We start from the raw sequence: 18589 nt of genomic DNA, 5'->3' as shown, positions 1-18589 counted from the left end.
AGCTACATTTTCTCTTTTTGAACTGATTTTTAAACATACAAATATCTCTTTCATTAAATATGGTCAGTTTCTTGTCATAATTTTGTCTTTTTTGTCAAGTGACTGTTTTAGTTTCCACTCAAACCTCACACAAACTTCAATATAATAATAGTAATTCTTATTATTATTATATTATATAATAATAATTATTATTATTATTGTTGTTGTTGTTGTTGTTATTACGTGGTTACGTGAAGAACACAGTTAACCCAAACTGTTGCTGCGTGTGTGAGTTATCAATAAAGTTGAGGAGAAAAAAATCTAAACGGCTACTGTAATTGTTGTTGAATTTGTTTATCAATAAAGTTGGGATAAAACTCCAAACGGTTAATGCTAACCGATTTTTTTCCGGCAAATTAGCGTAAAAATAAGACTTGAAACTCGGTTTATCGGCACATTACCGCCTCCGTATGGCCGGTCGGACTCCGTGTGTCCACACGGCGGCGCCACAAAGCTGAACCACTTTCCCCTGCCGTCTATTTTTGTCCGGGCACGCTGAGTGTCGGGTTCCAGCAGGCCGTCAGCTCTCCTCTCTGCCCCCCCTAGCCTCGCCATGTTGTCGGCTTAAATCTGGTGGCCAGTTTTCTGAGTTTACCGTAGAAAAAAAAACTTTTTCTCAGCCTGAGTGACAGCCTAAACAGTGGAAAGATGTCGAGTGTATCTTACCACATCTCCAACCTGTTGGAGAAAATGACCTCCACTGACAAAGACTTCAGGTAAGAAACAGCGGGCAGCCCTCACAGTGAGATGACACTTTTTTAAAACCCCGACTTGTGTGTGCCATTTTACCACACAGGAGACAATAGTGCCCTCTATACAGTCTTAATTACTTTTATTTAATCGACACATCATTTATTAGTTTTCTCTACCTGAAAAAAAATAGATGTAACAATTTTACCTAACCAAGGTTACGTTTTCATAAAAAACTCCAAATATTATATTAATATTATTGACTAATTTAATCATTATCAAAATATGTTTGTAAATATCTGTATCGGCTGTGATTTGTTTAAAGTATCAAATACTCAATTTCAGAAACTGGAAGTAGGGATTTTTTTTTTGCTAACATGATAAATTCATGATCTAAATTGTTTTATATTTTGATAAAGTGAGTTGTTGTTGTCCAGGTAGATAGCAGTAGGTTCAAGAATGTTGGAGATTTTTGTTACTGTTTTATTTTGTCTTAAAAATCTTTTAATAGATTGCAAAATATCTTTGGAGATGTTTTTAACACTGGAGAACACATATTGGGTTTACTGCCATGTATGACCAAGAAAAGTATATTCTGCAACTGTTTTACATGTTTTGATAACTCTTTGAGTGTTATAAACACATCTATAAGCCAACAACAACACAAGTATAGATTTGAATTACTTAATAATACCAACCTCTACCTTTCTCTTTGTTGTCATTGAATTGATGAGCTAAATATTTATTGGACAGGTAATGTGCACATCTTTACTGAGAGACCACGATTGTAACAGAAGTGGCGAAAAAGCATCTAATTAAATTTACAATTGAAAATCTGGATTAATAATTAAAGAATAAATAGACATCTAAACAAATCTAGACACTTAATTCATTATTTGACCCTTTTTTGAGGCAGTAATGAAAAGAAGGATCACTGAAAGGATTCACAGATCAGTTTATTAACTTTGGTCTCTATGTGTGTGTGTGTGTGTGTGTGTGTGTGTGTGTGTGTGCAGGTTCATGGCCACCAATGACCTGATGCTGGAGCTGCAGAAGGACAGCATTAAGCTGGACGAGGACAGCGAGAGAAGAGTTGTGACCATGCTGCTCAAACTGCTGGAAGACAAGAATGGGGAGGTGCAGAACCTGGCTGTGAAATGGTAAAAATCACACTCGTACGCACAGTGTGAACCGGTGCCAGAAGTCAGTGTCCTGGTGTGTTTTCTTTCCTTAACTCCACAGTCTGGTCAGGGGTCAAAGGTTAGCTTCAACCACGGGCCCTTTAGTTCATGTAAACTGTATTTTATTTATCCAGATTTATTTTTGGATTCCTCTTTGTAACTATCCTCTGTGGAAGGGTTAACTAGGTTTAACCACCAGAGGGCTGTATTTTCCCCAACCCTTGAGTTATAGACTATTTTAAGTTTTACTGTATCATCTACTCCCATTTACTCGAAAGTCTGTTTCTGGAGACTTTTGTCTGTTGAATAAAGGTAATGGAAAGTGACAGCATTATATCAAAGTTCAGCGGGGAGCTTGCTCATAGGGGGTCATATGATTGTTGTGTTTTCCTCTGTATGTATTATTGTAGGGTCTACCTTACAATATAAAGCACCTTGAGGTGACTGTTGTTGTGATTTGGCGCTGTATAAATAAAATAGAATGGACCTGAATTGAAATTGAATTAAATAAGAGTGTTAATATGTCTGTGAAGGTTCTCAGTCATCCAGGTCATCGTAGTCTAAGGAGCTTGGAAAGAAAAGCGTCTGGACTTCTTTAAGTTGCTTGAAGACGTTTCACCTCTCATCCGAGAAGCTTCTTCAGTTCTATGGTCAAATGGTGGAGAGTTCCAGATTTAAACCCAGTGGGAGTTTCCCCCCAAAGAGGGACAAAGGACCCGCTGATGATCCTCTACCGAATCACATGAGCCAAGGAGTGAAAGCGGGTGTGGGTCCCAATCAGCCAGGGTTTCGGATGAGCTAGTCACGATTACGTCGACGACTGATTTAACAGTCGACGCCTCGTTTGAAGCTTTGTAAGATCCCAAAAGACGCAGGAATAAGTAGTAGGATTTAAGAGTGTAATAACGGACTGAAACAGAAGATGGCAGCACTGCATGTTCAAGGATGCCAGCTGCCGTTAAACCCCGAAGAAGAAGAAGAAGCAGTGTCCCAGAATTCATAGCGCAGCCCAGCTCAGTTTCCAACAATGGCGGCAGCTAGTTAGTTTTAATATTACTCTTATTATTCTTTCTGGGTCACAAAATAAATATTTAACATATTTTCACGCGAGAATGTAGCTGTGTAAACCTCAAATATCTGCTCAGTTTATCAAGACACCGCATATTTTCAAAAGCGCTCTGACGTCTGTTACCCACTAGCTCGATAGCTAGCCGGGGGCGAAACTCACTAGAGCCAGGGAAATCGTTTTCAAACCCACCGCTGTCTTTCGCTACTCAGGTTAAACATGATATATAAGTCACTTAGATAACTTAAAAATGCTATTGTTAGGCTTTTTTTTAGTATTTTATTTGTTCCTGAGTAAATCGCTTTGGCTGAGATTAAAGTTATAGTTTTTACACAGCTGAATAAATGTCAAGCAGACAGCTGATTATCAGAAGTGTGAGATGCTCGAGAATATACTCCGGTGTCCTGTTATATTTTAGATAGCAAGGAGTTTATTAAACTTCACTGCAAATTTCATTAAAATTTAATAAACTATCATCTTGTCTTTATTTTTAGTTACCTTAAACACTTAAAGCTGTAAGCTAATGATAGTTATATAAGAGCAGATGCTGCTGGTGCAATAAGCTGTATGTTTTATGTCCAATGGATGATGATCTGATTAGTCGACTAATCACAAAAATAATCGGTGACTAGTCGACTATCAAAATAATCGTTTGTGGCAGCCCTAGCTACAATAAGTGACAGGGGGGAGCCCATGGCGCAGCCATGTTTTTGTCTGTAGAAACCCTCTTTGTATTTGAAGTATGTGGTGGTGAGGCAGAGGTCTAACAGTGTGCAAATCTGATCGGGTGTGAAGTTGGTCCTGTCTTCCAAGGAGCTGTCTTCTTGTAGTCGTTTTCTGACAGTCTCCACTGCCTCTGTGGTGGGTATGCAAGTGAAGAGAGAGACTACATCAAAGGACACCATCGTTTCATCTGGATCCAGGGTAAGTTTCTGGACCTTGTCGATGAAGTCGGTGGAGTTCTTGATGTGATGTGGGGTGTTCCCCACAAGAGGTGCTAGGACGGTAGCAAGGTGTTTCGAGATGTTGTAAGTGGCTGAGTTTATGCTACTGACAATGGGTCTGAGTGGGACACCTTCCTTGTGGATCTTAGGAAGTCCGTAAATGCAGGGTCTGGCATCCCCTGGGTAAAGGCGGTGATATGTAAGGCGGTCAATGATTTTGTCCCTTTCAAGGTCTTGAAGGCAAGCTATAAGAGTGTTAATGCACTAAAATGAGAGTGGTACCTTCATTTCTGCTGGACTTAAAGTATTGATGGTGTCTGTGTAGCAGGCTGTGTGTTAGATAGGCACCTTTTTGTGTTTGCAAAGTGCTTGGTTAGATACTACAGGTCATATTTCTATTACATAATTATTTATACCAATAGTGGTTTGAAACAAAATTCTGACATTTTTATCTTGGTGTGTGTGTTTTTAAGCCTGGCGCCTCTGGTGAGCAAAGTGAAGGAGCCCCAGGTGGAGACGATGGTGGACGTGCTGTGTTCAAACATGACGTCGGACAAAGAGCAGCTGAGGGACATTTCCAGCATGGGACTGAAGACCGTGATCGCAGAGCTGCCACTCACATCCTCAGGTGAGCGCTCACTGTCCTCCCACCTGTCTCCTCGTCATGATCATCAGCTTTTAATGGTTCTTATGTTAAAGGGGCAACTTCGAGAGTATGAAGAGCATCAATAATACATAGCATAGAAGCAAAGCTTACATTTTAGACAGTCATTCATATTTTACTTTAATAAGTTTGTAATTTTACTGGGACTGCATGTAAAAGTGTCTGAAATTACCTACACAGCTACAACATGCCATATTTGTGTTTTCACCAAATAATAACCAATAATTGTAAATTCTCACTTTTTCACCATTAATTTCTGCACACCTTCGCTGCCATCTGGGCTTAATTGTCACAATTATTCAGCAACTACAGTCCTTAATGTGAGCTGAAATCAGGATGTCTGATCATTTGAAGGCAGTGAAAACTCAAAGTTGTTTAAACATCCTTGTTTTGGGATCAACAGGTGTGACTCTGACAGGTAGCGTGTGTAAGAAGATTACCTCCCAGCTGATTGGTGCCATGGGGAAACACGATGATGTGTCTGTGCAGTTAGAGGCCCTGGACATCCTGTCGGACATGTTGGGAAGGTAAAAACAAGATCTCGGTCCAAACGTGATAACTGTCCCACATTAGAAGAGTACCAGCTCAAACACACACACACACACACACACACACACACACACACACACACACACGGTACACGTTGCTGAACTTTTAAGCTTTTCACTGTTTGCTTTTTTTCCACAGGCTGAGTGGTGCACTGGTCAGTTTCCACAGCTCTCTGCTCTCTAGCCTGCTGCCTCAGGTGAGAAACACTCAGCCACTCAAATGTTAACTGTTGTTTTACAGTGTAGTGCTACCATGACAACCCAAAAAATCACTGTCATCTGTTTTTAGACATAATTATTAGTATACTTAAGATAACAGGATATTTTTCATATTATTATAAGAAAGCCGTTTTCATAACAATTGTGCACATCACTTTCTCTCATTTCACATTGCTTTCAGTATATTTACTGTATGCTTTAACAGCTTTATGATGACTTTCATTCATTTTGTTGTACAGTTTACTTGATTGTATTTTTACTCATTTGTCCCTTTATCTGCTCGTTAATGTTTCTTCGTTCATTCGTCATTTGGATGCTGCAGTTAACCAGCCCCAGAATGGCGGTCAGGAAGCGCTCCATCTTAGCTCTCGGTCACCTGGTGCCCTGCTGCAGCTCTGCCCTCTTCTCCCAGCTGACAGAACACCTGATGAAAGAGCTGGCCAAGGGTCCGCCCACATCAATGACAAGGACATACATCCAGTGCCTGGCAACCATTAGTCGTCAGGGCGGCCATCGAGTCGGTGAGCTGATGCTGTGTTTATGCCGCCTTCAGTGCTGAATGGGGAAACAAACTAGCAGGACAGTGACTGGTCTTCTGAAAGGTTTCAGATGTTGATAGTCCAGCGCTCCTGTATTCTGACTGTTTTTTATAGAAAGCTGAGAATAAATCTTCTTAGTTTCACTAATGTAACAAATGTTCCACACTCAGACGTGTAAATGACTTTCAGATGATCTAGAATTTAATTTAGCACTGATAGCTAAGATGACGACTTTCCTCCAACTTTCCCTGTAGGGGGAAGTCGGCCCTTGGCCCTTCATCTGGTGCCCTTGCACTGTATGAAGCCCCCACATGGCTGCAGACTCGTGGATCTTTTTAAACTTTGGTTCTTCATGCATTGTTGTGTCATTTAGTGAAGAAAAACATCTAAAGTGTAGATTCTTTTCCCATTTTTTGTGGTTTGTAGGTGAACATTTAGAGAAGTTGATCCCAATGGTGGTAAAGTTCACCGGAGTAGAAGATGATGAGCTGAGAGAGTATTGTTTCCAGGCCTTTGAAGCTTTTATACGCAGGTACACACAAAGTCACGTTTCCATCACTTTAGGGGACAATAAGAGTTACACTGACTATAACCAGAAGCTCTACAGACCTAACCCTGTTCTAATTGTTACCTTGAAGCAAGTCTTTATATACATTCACTATAGCAGTGTTTCCCAAACTTTTTTTGCTAGGCCCCCCCTTTGCTTTACAAGAAAAATAAGAAAAATGCCCCCCCCCCCCTTCTCACGCACACGCACAAACACATCCTCCACACACACCCATATTTTACTCCATTTCACACCTCAAAGATTTAGTAAACAATTAAGCAAATACAAGTAAAGTAATAAAATAAACGACTAACTCTTTTACTCTACGCCCGCACCTACACGGGTATTTTTGAAAACGCAGCTGTGTCGTCCACACGTAAACGGCGTTTCGAATCACCGAAAACGGAGATTTTTTAAAACTCCTTTTTCGCGTTTACGTGTGGACGAGGAATACAGAGTTCGTCACGCAACGGCAAAGGTATGTGTCTTTTTTCACGTCACGCTGTGCGCACGTTATTGTTTACATGAGATGAACTGCAGAATGGCAGATAGAGACGAAATACTGTTAATCTGACTGTCTGCAGGTTTTACACGCTTACATATACACGCAGTTACTGTCTCTCTATTTAGAAAGGCAGAGGCGTCACAATGTGATTATTTTACGTGTTTTTCATGTGTAATAATATTCAACATTGCTATCAATACATTTTTCAAAAAATGCCTCTTTGTGCAAAATGGGTTTAAAAACATAAACAACTGTAGGACATTGTTAGTCCGTGATTTAAACAGCCCGGTGCTGCTCCCGACGCAGGGAAAAGCAATCCTGCAGGGAGACCTACCTCGGCACTTGTGCAGGTGAAGCCAAAGGGAAGATTTGCTTCACCATATTTTCTAGTCTTTGGCTTAGAATGAAGTTGGTTTGGAAACATATTCAGCGATGCTTCATCTCCTGCGTTGCGTTTGTGGAGGCGCCCCGTGCTAGCAGTGACCAAGCGTTTTGTGTTTTTTTCCCTCCTTTTCATACCGCGCCCCCCTCCTGCAATGGCCCCACACTTTGGGAAGGTCTGCACTATTGGGACCTCTGTTCAGTCCATGTTGTAAACAGGTCATTGTCCCCTCAGCATGACCCACAGACGTACATACCCACACTTCACGTCCTTACTGTCGCTCGTTCTGTTACTTCCTGATTGGCAGGTGTCCAAAGGAGATGTCGCCTCACATTGCCACAGTGACTCAGCTTTGTCTTAAGTTTATGACCTTTGACCCCAACTACAACTACGATGACAACGAGGAGGAGGATGAAGATAGGATGGACATAGATGATGAGCTTGAGGAAGGTGTGTGAGATCTGTGTGTCTGTGAATAGAAATTTAGCAGAAAAACTATTAACAGGAAGCAAATAACAGGAACATACAGAACATGATGGTGATCAATCATCATGTTTTAGGTGTCTAGTTTTGAATTAATCCAGCGATTACGATCTGTACATCCATGGTTACATTCCAAATTGACAAATGATAACTGATCATTTGTCCGTTTTCAGTGGCGTGAAAATGTGAACAAATGAGAGCTCAGAGAGAACAACAGTCCTTACCTGCAGCTGACATCACAGCAGGACAACCTTTGTTCTTTAATGTTGTTTTCTTGGTTCCCAAATAGGCCTCTATGGTGGTGTTTACATTTTTATATGTATTTTAAAAGATAAATATCAGTCTTTAAAGCAGGTCTTTATAACTGACATTGAAGCATGATGGTATGCACACAGACTACATTAAAAACACTGAAGTTAAAGACATTTAGGCTGCATATGGATGATTTTTGTACCTGTATTCTTTAAGTGAGTTTGTCTGATTTAAAAAGAAGTTATTTAACTTTGCAACAAAAGCGGTTGTTTTTGTTCAGATTGAGTCTGTCGATTCTTAAAACTATTACAAACTTCACACAACAAAATGTGAGATCTTTTGAGTCTTCCATCCGTCACCTGTATGAAGCAAATCGAGTTTATTCTCGTTTCACGACTTCACTCAGAGTCCGACGACGAGTACAGTGATGACGATGACATGAGCTGGAAGGTGCGGCGCTCTTCCATCAAGTGTCTGGAGGCGTTGATCAGCACGCGTCTGGACCTCCTGCTCTCCTTCTACTCCTCCATCTGCCCCGCTCTGCTGGCACGATTCAAGGAGCGCGAGGAGAACGTCCGGGCCGACGTCTTCACTGCTTTTTCAACGTTGCTGAGACAAACACGGGTGGCATCGAGTCGCCACAGCCTCATCGTGTCTGGTTCAGATCCCGGGGTGAGAAGAGAGGAGGAGCCGGCAGTCGCCTTGCTGAAAAAACAGGTGCTGAGAAGTTTTTGGATGGAGTTTAATTGAGTTTCACAAGTAGAGCTGAAAAGTAGATAAGTTAAAATTAAATTTTTAAAGGTGTCATTGACTTACCTAAAATTCAAAGATGTTTGGTATTTAATTGAGGCAGGCTGCAGATCAGCTGATCTTTGCTCAAATTGTGCGGCGATTTGTGTGTCCAGGTGCCGGCGACTGTGAAGGCCCTCCACAGACAGCTGAAGGAGAAGAGCATCAAATCCCGACAGGGTTGCTTCTGTCTCCTCACTGAGCTGGCTCACACTGTACCGGGAGCCCTGGAAGAGCATATACCTGCCCTGATACCTGGTAGGCACACACCTACACACACACACACACACACACACACACACACACACACACACACACACACACACACACACACACACACACACACACAACCCCGTTCAACTATCTTAGTGAGGTCCTTCATTGACATAATGCTTTCCCTAGCCCCTTACCCTAACCATTAAAAATGATTGCCTAACCCTAAACCTAACCAAAAATGCCTTCAAATTTGTGAGGACCGGGTTGTGTGTCCTCACAAATGACTGTTGGTTCTCACAAGTATAGTAGAATGCAGATTTCGGTCCTCACAAAGATAGCTAGACAGGAACACACACACACACACACACATGCATTACAAATTAATTCTTAACCGTCAAACTGGTCAGAAACTTTCACTCTCTTTTTTGCAAAGTCACATAGACTTTAAGGGAGATCTTTAAGATCTAAAACTCACACATTTCCTACAACCGGCTGTTCCTCAGTCTCCCAGTAGCTTTTCTTTCACTTCAGCTGCTGTATTTTCGCTCCTTCCTCCCACTCTTTCTATCTTTTTTCTTTCTGTTCCTCTCCCCTCCTTCCTGCAGGTGTCGTCTTCTCCCTGACAGACAAATCCACCCTGTCCACCATGAGGATCGATGCGCTCTCCTTCTTCAACGTCCTGCTCCTCTCCCACCCTCCTCAGGCCTTTCAGCCACACATGCAGGTTTCAAAAACTTCTTTTAAGGTTTTGTCTTGAAACTTGTACACTGCCTCTCATAATGACTCTGCATCTTTAAAAAGTTGAATCACTAAATTTTTCAACAATAATGAGAATGTAAAGATTAACTTGTGCTGTGACCCCTGCAGGTGCTGCTGCCCCCAGTGATTGCATGCATTGAGGACACGTTCTATAAAATCACCTCAGAGGCTCTGCTGGTCATCCAGCACCTGGTCAAAGTGATGAGACCGCAGGGACAAGCAGGAGGATTTGACCCTAAACCGTTCGTTAAAGAGGTGAAATGGCTCAGGACTGTTTTGTTTTCTGGTCTGAGGCGGTTTAATTTCATTGTGCTCCATAGCATCCTGTCTATTTATCATTTTTCATGTGTTGTGGGAGCAAAGAATTAATGAAAAACGACTGTGAATGCAAGTTAAATATTGTGATTTGTCTCAGGAAAATGAACAAACATGACTTTGCCGGTGCTTTCCTGCTTCCTGAATCAAAGTATTTCTACAGAATTATAGATTTTAAAAACATCTGAAACAAACTGTGATCAAAAGGTTCTGTGACTGCTCCCTCTTCATGATCTCTGACATCGCTGGTTCATACTGTGCTGGTGCCTTCACAAGGCTTTCCTGATGAGTGGAACAGGTTCTACCTTTTCTTTATCATTTTAATTTATTTCTTTTTCCCAAAGGTGTTTTCTGTAACGATGAAGCGGCTCAAAGCAACAGACATCGACCAGGAAGTAAAAGAACGAGCGATTTCCTGTATGGGTCACATTGTTTGTCACCTTGGTGACCACCTGAGGGCAGAAGTTCAGGCAGTCTTGGGGATCTTTCTGGAGAGATTAAAGAATGAGATCACAAGACTAACAGCAGTTAGGACCATCAGCCTCATCGCTGCCTCTCCGTTAAAGGTTTATTATGACTTTCGTTTTGTTTATTAAATTTAATGAACACATTATTTAATTTGAAAGATTTTAGTAGCTTCCTGTCCTTTCCTACAGATCGACATGTCACCCATCCTGCAAGAAGCGATCTCTGTGCTGGGATCTTTCTTGAGGAAGAATCAGCGGGTGTTGAAGCTCGGGACGCTGGCGTGTCTGACGGCGCTGGTCACTCATCACGCTGCCAGCATTAAACCTGCAGCTCTGGAGCCCGTGCTGAGCGAACTTCCTACTCTGGTGGATGAGAGTGACATGCATGTTTCACAGGTACAGGCACTGAACTGAACATGCACATGAATCAGGTCAAAAATTAAATCTATAGAATATAAATTTTCTTCACAAATGAATCAACATGCATGTGCATGACATTTGAACTTGGAAAGACAGACAGTGACAGGAAGTTTTACTTTTTCAGATTGCCTTTTAGAAAGCAGGAATGTGCCTATTTTATGTCGTATTATGGTAAAAAATGTGTAATTGCAGATTTTTGGAGGTGGTTCTTTTTGTTCCATCATATAGTTCACACCAAGAAAAACATATACATTTATAAAGTGGGTTAAGGAATATCAAACATAAAGTTTAGGGATCAGATTACATGTGTTGGTGGAAAGCTGGGATCTTATTCTGCTCATTTTGATTTTTATTTAGATTTTTTCTCCTTGTTCTCTGTTAGCGTAGCTGCGTGACTCAAAAGTTTACAGGCCGCTGAGTCAGCTTTCCTTAAAACAGGATGTTGCCTGCAGACATTGTCGGACACATAAAACATGTTGTGGTTGAATCTACCTGTAGTTTGCCTCTGTTTAGGTGTCCATCACCTTGCTGACCGGTACGGCCAAAGCCTACCCCTCGACTCTGGCTAAGATCAGCTCGTCTGTTCTGCCGGGAGTCTTCAGACTCATCCATTCACCGCTCCTGCAGGGTAGCACTCTGGAAGCAATACTCGAGTACTTGCAAGCACTGGTGCTGTCCAAAACCAGTAATCTGAGCTACAGGTGAGATAGGATGTGGTTGTGAATCTCTTTGGGTCAGATATCCTAATAACACTGGACAGATCAACAGTTTTCGAGTGGGAAAGCTGTTTAGTGCTGAGGATTATTGCTTATGGCTTATTTATAATGTTTTCGTTGAACTATAATGAATTTTAATCACTGATATGAATCAAATGTTTTTAAATAGTTGTTGGAAAGCCTTTAATTTAGCCCACATTTTTAAAAGAGCAGCAGTGCATCAGTGCATCAGGCATGTAAACAGTAGTTATCTCATCGAATGCCATGAAAACCTTCCAAAAGCCACAGTCCAAATGTGTTTAAGTGATTCGAAGTCATTATTTTATGTTATTAGACAGCAAGAATATGAAACAGCTGATTGAAACACCATCAGATTCCCAGGAGTCCACATTAAATCACATCCCCTGGGTGTAGACGTCGGTGTGAGTCACAGCTGAGTCAGGTCTGCTTTGTTATCACCAAGAAATGAATATTCATGTAATTACCATCTGCAGGGGAACTCCAACGTTTTTACAGATAAATATCAGTTCAGTATTCAGAGGGAGGGATACTCAGTCTGCTGTGTAATGTCTTCTCTGGCTCTGGAGAAGTTTGTCTGGTCTGAGAAAATAAGCCTGAGTCAGTTTGTTCTGTGTTGACTTTTAGATAATTAAACCAAACCAGGAGAAAGACACAACCTGATAACATCTTCTATTTAAAGTGGCAGAAAAGCAAGTCTGTTTTCCCCTGAAGGTTTGTCAGATAAGAGTCAGACTCACAAGCTGCTAAAGTCTTGTTTAAAACATGTTAATCATGACCACAAGTGACCTGGTTAGCCTCAACTAACCCAACATTGCATCAGCAAGTTATGTTGATGTTCCTGTACCGCCGATTAACATATGAGCAAGATGTATAGTGTGTCTTCCTCCGACTGTGTGTATATTTCAGTCCATGTGACCTTCATCAGATTAATTATATTCTATCATTTGTGTACAAACTGTCCATATACCTGAAAATGCTTTTTGTTCAGGCAAAGCTTGATCTTGGATCCAGACCAGACGTGTGAAATGCCTCAATCACTGCAGTACACTTGTTTTCTTGTATGATATATTTTTTACAGAATAATATAACAATGGTCAGCGCAAATGCTTCTACTCTGACAGATCTACGTTTTCCGTCTGCACTCTTCCTGTTTGCTCAAAATTTTCTATTTCTATCTGTAATTTTTCTTAAAGATCTTTAATTATATTGTTTGATATGAATCAGAACATTTTTCCCAGCTTTTAATCAGATCAGTCCATTTAGTGTTAGTAACATATCAACACAAATACTACACCCGGGATTATAATCCTCTCCTCTCCTCTCCTCTCCTCTCCTCTCCTCTCAGTCAGTTGCTGAAGTCTCTCATGGAGCCGTTTCACAGATCTCAGTCTTCTGCAGATGGCAGCATCGTCCACAGGCAGTCCTACCACTCAGTCGCTCGCTGTGTGGCTGCTCTGTCCTCTGCTTCTCCCAAAGAGACTCCTGGCACTGTGGCCGGCTTCATACAGCAGGTGTGAGAATCTGGTATTTGTGCTCTGCTTCAGCTTCAATGGAGGTTTCCTCTAAGAATGTGACACAAACAGACATGAGATATAAATTTGTTAGACAAATTTTGTTTGTTTGTTTGTTTTATAAAATTTGATCTGAAACTGGCCTCTTAGAAGCTACCTTTGTTTTCTTTGCTGTTATTACTTTAACACTTACCTCATTGGATTTCTGCCCTCTCCTCTCCTCAGGTGAAGAATCCCAGCTCTCCAGAAGCTGCTCGTGTCCTCGCCCTGTTGTGTCTGGGGGAGGTGGGGAGGAAGGGCAGTCTGGGAGGAAGTAAGGAGGTGCAGGGAGTCATCTTGGAGGCTTTTTCTTCCACCAGTGAAGAGGTAGGACACACTATCCATATCTGAATATTTACATTTTTCATTCACAATGAATAAATGTATCTTTTAGTTAAAAGAAGAGCTTCTCCAAATCCAATTGTGTGCCAGTGTTTTAATAAAGATTTCTTTTTTCTTTGATTGTCTGAAGAGTTTCAGGTTTCACACTAATAAACTGATTTTTTTCCCCCACATCACAGTTACATTTCCTTGATATTGAAACCTAATTAGTCAAAAAGTCAGTTTAGTTTTTTACCCTTTTACTGCTTTGATATCAGTGCCAGTTGTTTGTTTTACTACTTATTAGGTAAGTGCTTCTTCAGCGTCTGATAGTTGTTTCACAACAGCCAGAAACATCAGGAGGTGTGAAAACAGAGCTTAAAGAAGATTTCGAGATCTGACAATCAGTAAAAAAGATCCTTCAGAATGAGATGTTGCTTTAGCTCTGTGGAGCAAACTGTGGAGAGTAGAGTGGGTTAGTTCAGTCGATGAATTATGCGACAAAGGTTAAATAAGCTCAGACAGCCGACTGTGTGGAGATCTTGTTTGTGATTTCAGGTGAAGACGGCAGCCTCCTGTGCTTTAGGCAGCATGGCCGTCGGCTGCCTGAGCGATTACCTGCCCTTCCTCCTGAAGGAGATCTCAGCCCAGCCACGCAGACAGTACCTGCTCCTTCACTCCCTCAAAGAAGTCATCAGGTGTGTGTTCTGTTGAATGTTTGGCTAAATGTGTGTGTGTGTGCATTTAATTCACCATAATCTGTTGTTGTTCTCTGAAGCAGGTGATCATTGAAAAGCATCGTTTATGAGTTCACTGCAGTTTAAGTGTGAATTTTGCAGTAACAGTTTAATATTTAAGCTGATAAAAATGATCGATTTTGCCAAAAAACTTTGCAACAAAATTTGCATGACATGTTGAATAAAATAAGTTTTCTTAAAGTTTCCTTCCTCCTCTCTCTCTTTGTTCAGCGTCTGTCCAGCCTCCAGTCTCTCGCCCCATGTAGAGTCTGTGTGGGCCTTGCTGTTTCAGAACTGCGAGTGTCAGGAGGAGGGCACCAGGAACCTGGTGGCCGAATGTTTGGGAAAACTCACTTTAGTCAATCCGGCAGCACTTCTGCCTCGACTTAAACAACAACTTAAAACTGGTAGGATGATATTTTCTGTTTTGTACAACTTAAAACCAGATGCAACAAATACTACAGAATTAACATCTTCATGGTCGATCTCTGTTTCTGTACATGGTCTTGACATTTTGTATTAATATGGCGTCAATATATAAGAGACAAAAATCGTTATTTTTTGTTACATTGTCTCCACAGGTTCTCCTTTAGCTCGCAGCACCGTGGTAACGGCCATCAAGTTCACTATCGTTGACCACCCGGCACCCATAGATTCACTGCTGAAAGACTGCATAGGTAAGATGAACAGTTAAACAAGTGTTTGCATCCCATGTTACATCATTACTCTTCATCTTTTTACATTAACACAGAACGTAAAGTGGGAACATTTTTCTAAGATTCAGTTTCATGGTGAAACGTTAATGGCTCACATATGCAGATTTGCAGAGGTAGCCGAGCAATTCTGGTGTTTCCCTTTGGAAAAGGCTGCGTGAAAGCAAGTTAGAGCAATGAAAAAATTCTAAACTTAAAACTTTAATTGCTGACGTGGTCCAACGGGTAGACTGGAACACTTGTAGATGGTGATGGTGCGATGAAGCTCCATGAATGTGTCGAATTTTTCCGAACAATTGCTCATTTTGAAGTAATGACATCTCCAGCTGTGATAACACACGTGGGGTGCATACCAGCGGATATCAGGTTCTGTATTTTATTTTTGCTATACACACAGACACCTCTAACCAACCATCCTCTCTGAGATTGATTTGAGAAGATGTGTGTCATTATTAGGAGATATCATGTCTAAATGCTCCCTAACTGCGGATATTTTTCACCTTGTTGGCTCCATAATGTTCTTATAATCTCCTTGCAAGCTTATGATGATCCTCAGAGTCACGTCAGATCCAGTTCACACAGAAAATTAAAATTCCTGCATCTTTTCAACAGCTCGAGGCAGTGATCTCATGTCAGAGAAACAAGCGTCATTTATCTTTGGTCACGTGATACGTAACATCACTCATTGTAGATGTATGCTCTCCCTTTCAATTCCTGAAGAATCACACTGCATTGAAATACAGGCTTGTAGTATCATTACACATAGTATAACATGTCTCATAATCAGATTGACTCGCCTTTCAAGCCAGCCTCAATCAGAATACTTTATTAATCCCTGAGGAAATTATGTGGTTACAGTGTCCCCAAGACAATAAGAACAGCATAGAATAAGTTGTTCCTCAGCCTGCTGTCCCAGCATGCAACAGCATAGAGGATGGCGCTGGCCAATCGTGGAAAATCCTGAGCATTGTCCTTCAGATGTTAAAAGGTCTCAGCCACCTCAGAAAATAGAGACAACTCCAGTCTTCTGGTAGAGTGTAGTGGTGTTTTTAACCCAGTCCAGCTTATTATCAACGTTTATTCTGAGGTATTTATAGTCCTCCACTTTGTCCTCCTGGATTGAAACAGGTTTCCTGATCCCCATAAAGTCCACAATCAATTCTTTGGTTTTTGTCACGTTGAGCTGCAGAGGATTCTGCACAATTGAGCAGGTAGATGAATGGAGTCCTCTGCTGCGACGCATGGCTGGTAAGCGAAATGAAGGGGATCCTGATGTGGCCTGACTGTAGCTCATAGCAGGTCAAGGATGAGACTTTCCAAGGGTCTGTAATCCTGGGGGCCACTGGGACAGATGTCTTCCACAGCACCAGGACGGTCTGCAAACTCAAAGTCATCATGAACAGTTTATACACAGGCCTTGAGAACACGAGGACTCACCCTGTCTGGTCCAGCAGACTTGCTTGAGTGGAGTCTTCCCATTTGTCTCAAACCTGTGTGGCCATTATAGGAACTGCAGTTTTCCCCTTCTTTGTTGGTAGCATTTCAGCCCCACAGGTTGATGCTTGGATGTGTTGACAGATAAGTGATACACTGACTACAGATAAGTTCCTCATATGATCCCGATTAAAAACCAAAACAAATGTTCATTTAATCTTAAATATAAACTGAAGTCTAATGCTGACTCAAATATAAAAACCCAGATGAGGCTCTGAAAGAGAAAAAGCTGTGATGTCATCTCTGTGTGACAGGTGACTTCCTGAAGACCCTGCAGGACGAGGACATCAATGTGCGACGTATCGCCTTGGTAATGTTTAACTCAGCAGCTCATAACAAACCGTCTCTGATCCGCGGTCTCCTGGGAAGAGTGCTGCCTCACCTCTACAAGGAGACCCAGATCAGGAAGGACCTCATCAGAGAAGTGAGTTCGCTGATTTAGAAGCAGCAGGCGTTTCTGTTCATGCTCTGTGCAGACGCTTTACTGTTCGTGTGCTGCAGGTGGAGATGGGTCCGTTCAAGCACACTGTTGATGATGGGTTGGATGTGCGTAAAGCTGCATTTGAGTGCATGTACAGTCTTCTGGACAGCTGCCTGGAGGGGCTGGACATCCTGCAGTTCCTGGATCATGTAGAGGAAGGACTCAAAGACCACTATGATATCAGAGTGGGTGGAAAAATAGTTAACGTAAAAATGATCCACCTCTTTACCTTCTGTCCTGTGGAATGATTTCTGGGGTGTTCAGTAGCACCAGCAATCAGAAAATAATGATTTATTGTTGATCAGTTTCTCCTTGTTTTTAATATCACTGTGCAGATGTTGACCTTCCTGATGCTGGCCAGACTGGTCTCTCTGTGTCCTGCTGCTGTTCTCCAGAGACTGGACAGGCTGGTGGAACCACTTAAAGCGACCGTCACCACCAAAGTACTCAAACAGACACACAGTCTTAGAAATCAACACTTCATTAAAACATTATGATTCAGAAAATTAAAAAAAACTGCATGGATTGGAGTTGATGGTCTCTTAAACACAACTTTTATAATTATTTATAAAAACTGCATCCTTACTCTCTACGAAGCTTTGTTTTTATAGTTTAAAGGTGAAATACACAGAGATCTTTACAAACCTGGAGTTGTAACCTTGAGTTTCCCTCTGCCTTGAGATGAAGTCTCCGTCTCCTTCCTCCACCTGCAGGTGAAGGCCGGTTCTGTGAAGCAGGAGTTTGAAAAGCAGGAGGAGCTGCGGCGCTCGGCCATGCGTGCTGTCGCCGCCCTGCTGGCTGTGCCTGAGGTGGAAAGAAGCCCCAGCATGGCCGAATTTGCCAGTCAAATCAAATCCAGCACTGACATGGCGTCTATCTACCAGAGCATCAAGGGAGGGGAGGGTGGGGGTATAGGAGCCACAGAGAGCATGGATATGAGCTAGAAACATGCTGGAGATGTTCATGAGAATGTTTTTATCGATGAGCTTTAGACACAGCACATTAAACTGATCTGTGTTTGTACAGTGTCAGGTTTCATTTTCAGTTATTTTGTTCTTCATGTTTTGTTCCCTCCAGCAGGAGTTCGGTTTAAATTAGTTCACATGAATTAAAGTTGTAGCAGCAGCCTCCTGGGTCTTTCAGATTTTCTCATGGATTTGTTCAGGATCTAAAAAAACATACATTTGGTTTTATGCTATATGAAAATGGGACATCACAAAACCACAGCAGACATCTGTGTTTCACTCACGAAGGAAATTTGTTCACTGAGTGTGACGTGCTTTCAGTCAGCTGTCTGTGAAGTGCAGACTTTTCCATAGTTTTTTAAGATTTATAAATAAATTGGTATATTAAAGTAAAACTGAGCATGATTACATCCTTTACAGGTTAAATCGAGCTGGTTCTTTTAGATGTTTATAAACAAAATTTGTATTTTTCACATAAATAAACAAGGCAACTGTGACAAATCAAATTTGTATTATGTTTTTATTATATTTATAATATGTTTCTATGTAGAGTTCTGGGGTAACAC

General features: G+C 41.5%; 1 protein-coding gene across 1 annotated transcript; it reads left to right on the top strand.

Annotated features, from left to right (window-relative positions):
- The first annotated feature begins 331 nt into the window (after positions 1-331).
- Positions 332-18418, top strand: cand2 (cullin-associated and neddylation-dissociated 2 (putative)). The gene is made up of 24 exons (XM_085161307.1): positions 332-755; positions 1746-1889; positions 4394-4548; positions 4988-5111; positions 5272-5329; positions 5674-5872; positions 6317-6422; positions 7632-7774; positions 8466-8776; positions 8965-9106; positions 9670-9788; positions 9932-10078; positions 10483-10704; positions 10795-11001; positions 11539-11726; positions 13108-13273; positions 13499-13639; positions 14192-14331; positions 14602-14777; positions 14952-15047; positions 16832-17001; positions 17079-17243; positions 17394-17501; positions 17772-18418. The coding sequence occupies exons 1-24, from the start codon at positions 688-690 to the stop codon at positions 18000-18002; spliced, it is 3726 nt and encodes a 1241-aa protein (XP_085017433.1). The 5' UTR covers positions 332-687; the 3' UTR covers positions 18003-18418.
- Positions 18419-18589: the final 171 nt, after the last annotated feature.

Source organism: Neolamprologus multifasciatus, chromosome 5, assembly GCF_963576455.1.
Source record: "Neolamprologus multifasciatus chromosome 5, fNeoMul1.2, whole genome shotgun sequence".
Classification (NCBI taxonomy): domain Eukaryota; kingdom Metazoa; phylum Chordata; class Actinopteri; order Cichliformes; family Cichlidae; genus Neolamprologus; species Neolamprologus multifasciatus.
The sequence above is the reverse complement of the archived record's forward strand: the minus strand, read 5'-3'. Positions and strand labels throughout refer to the sequence as shown.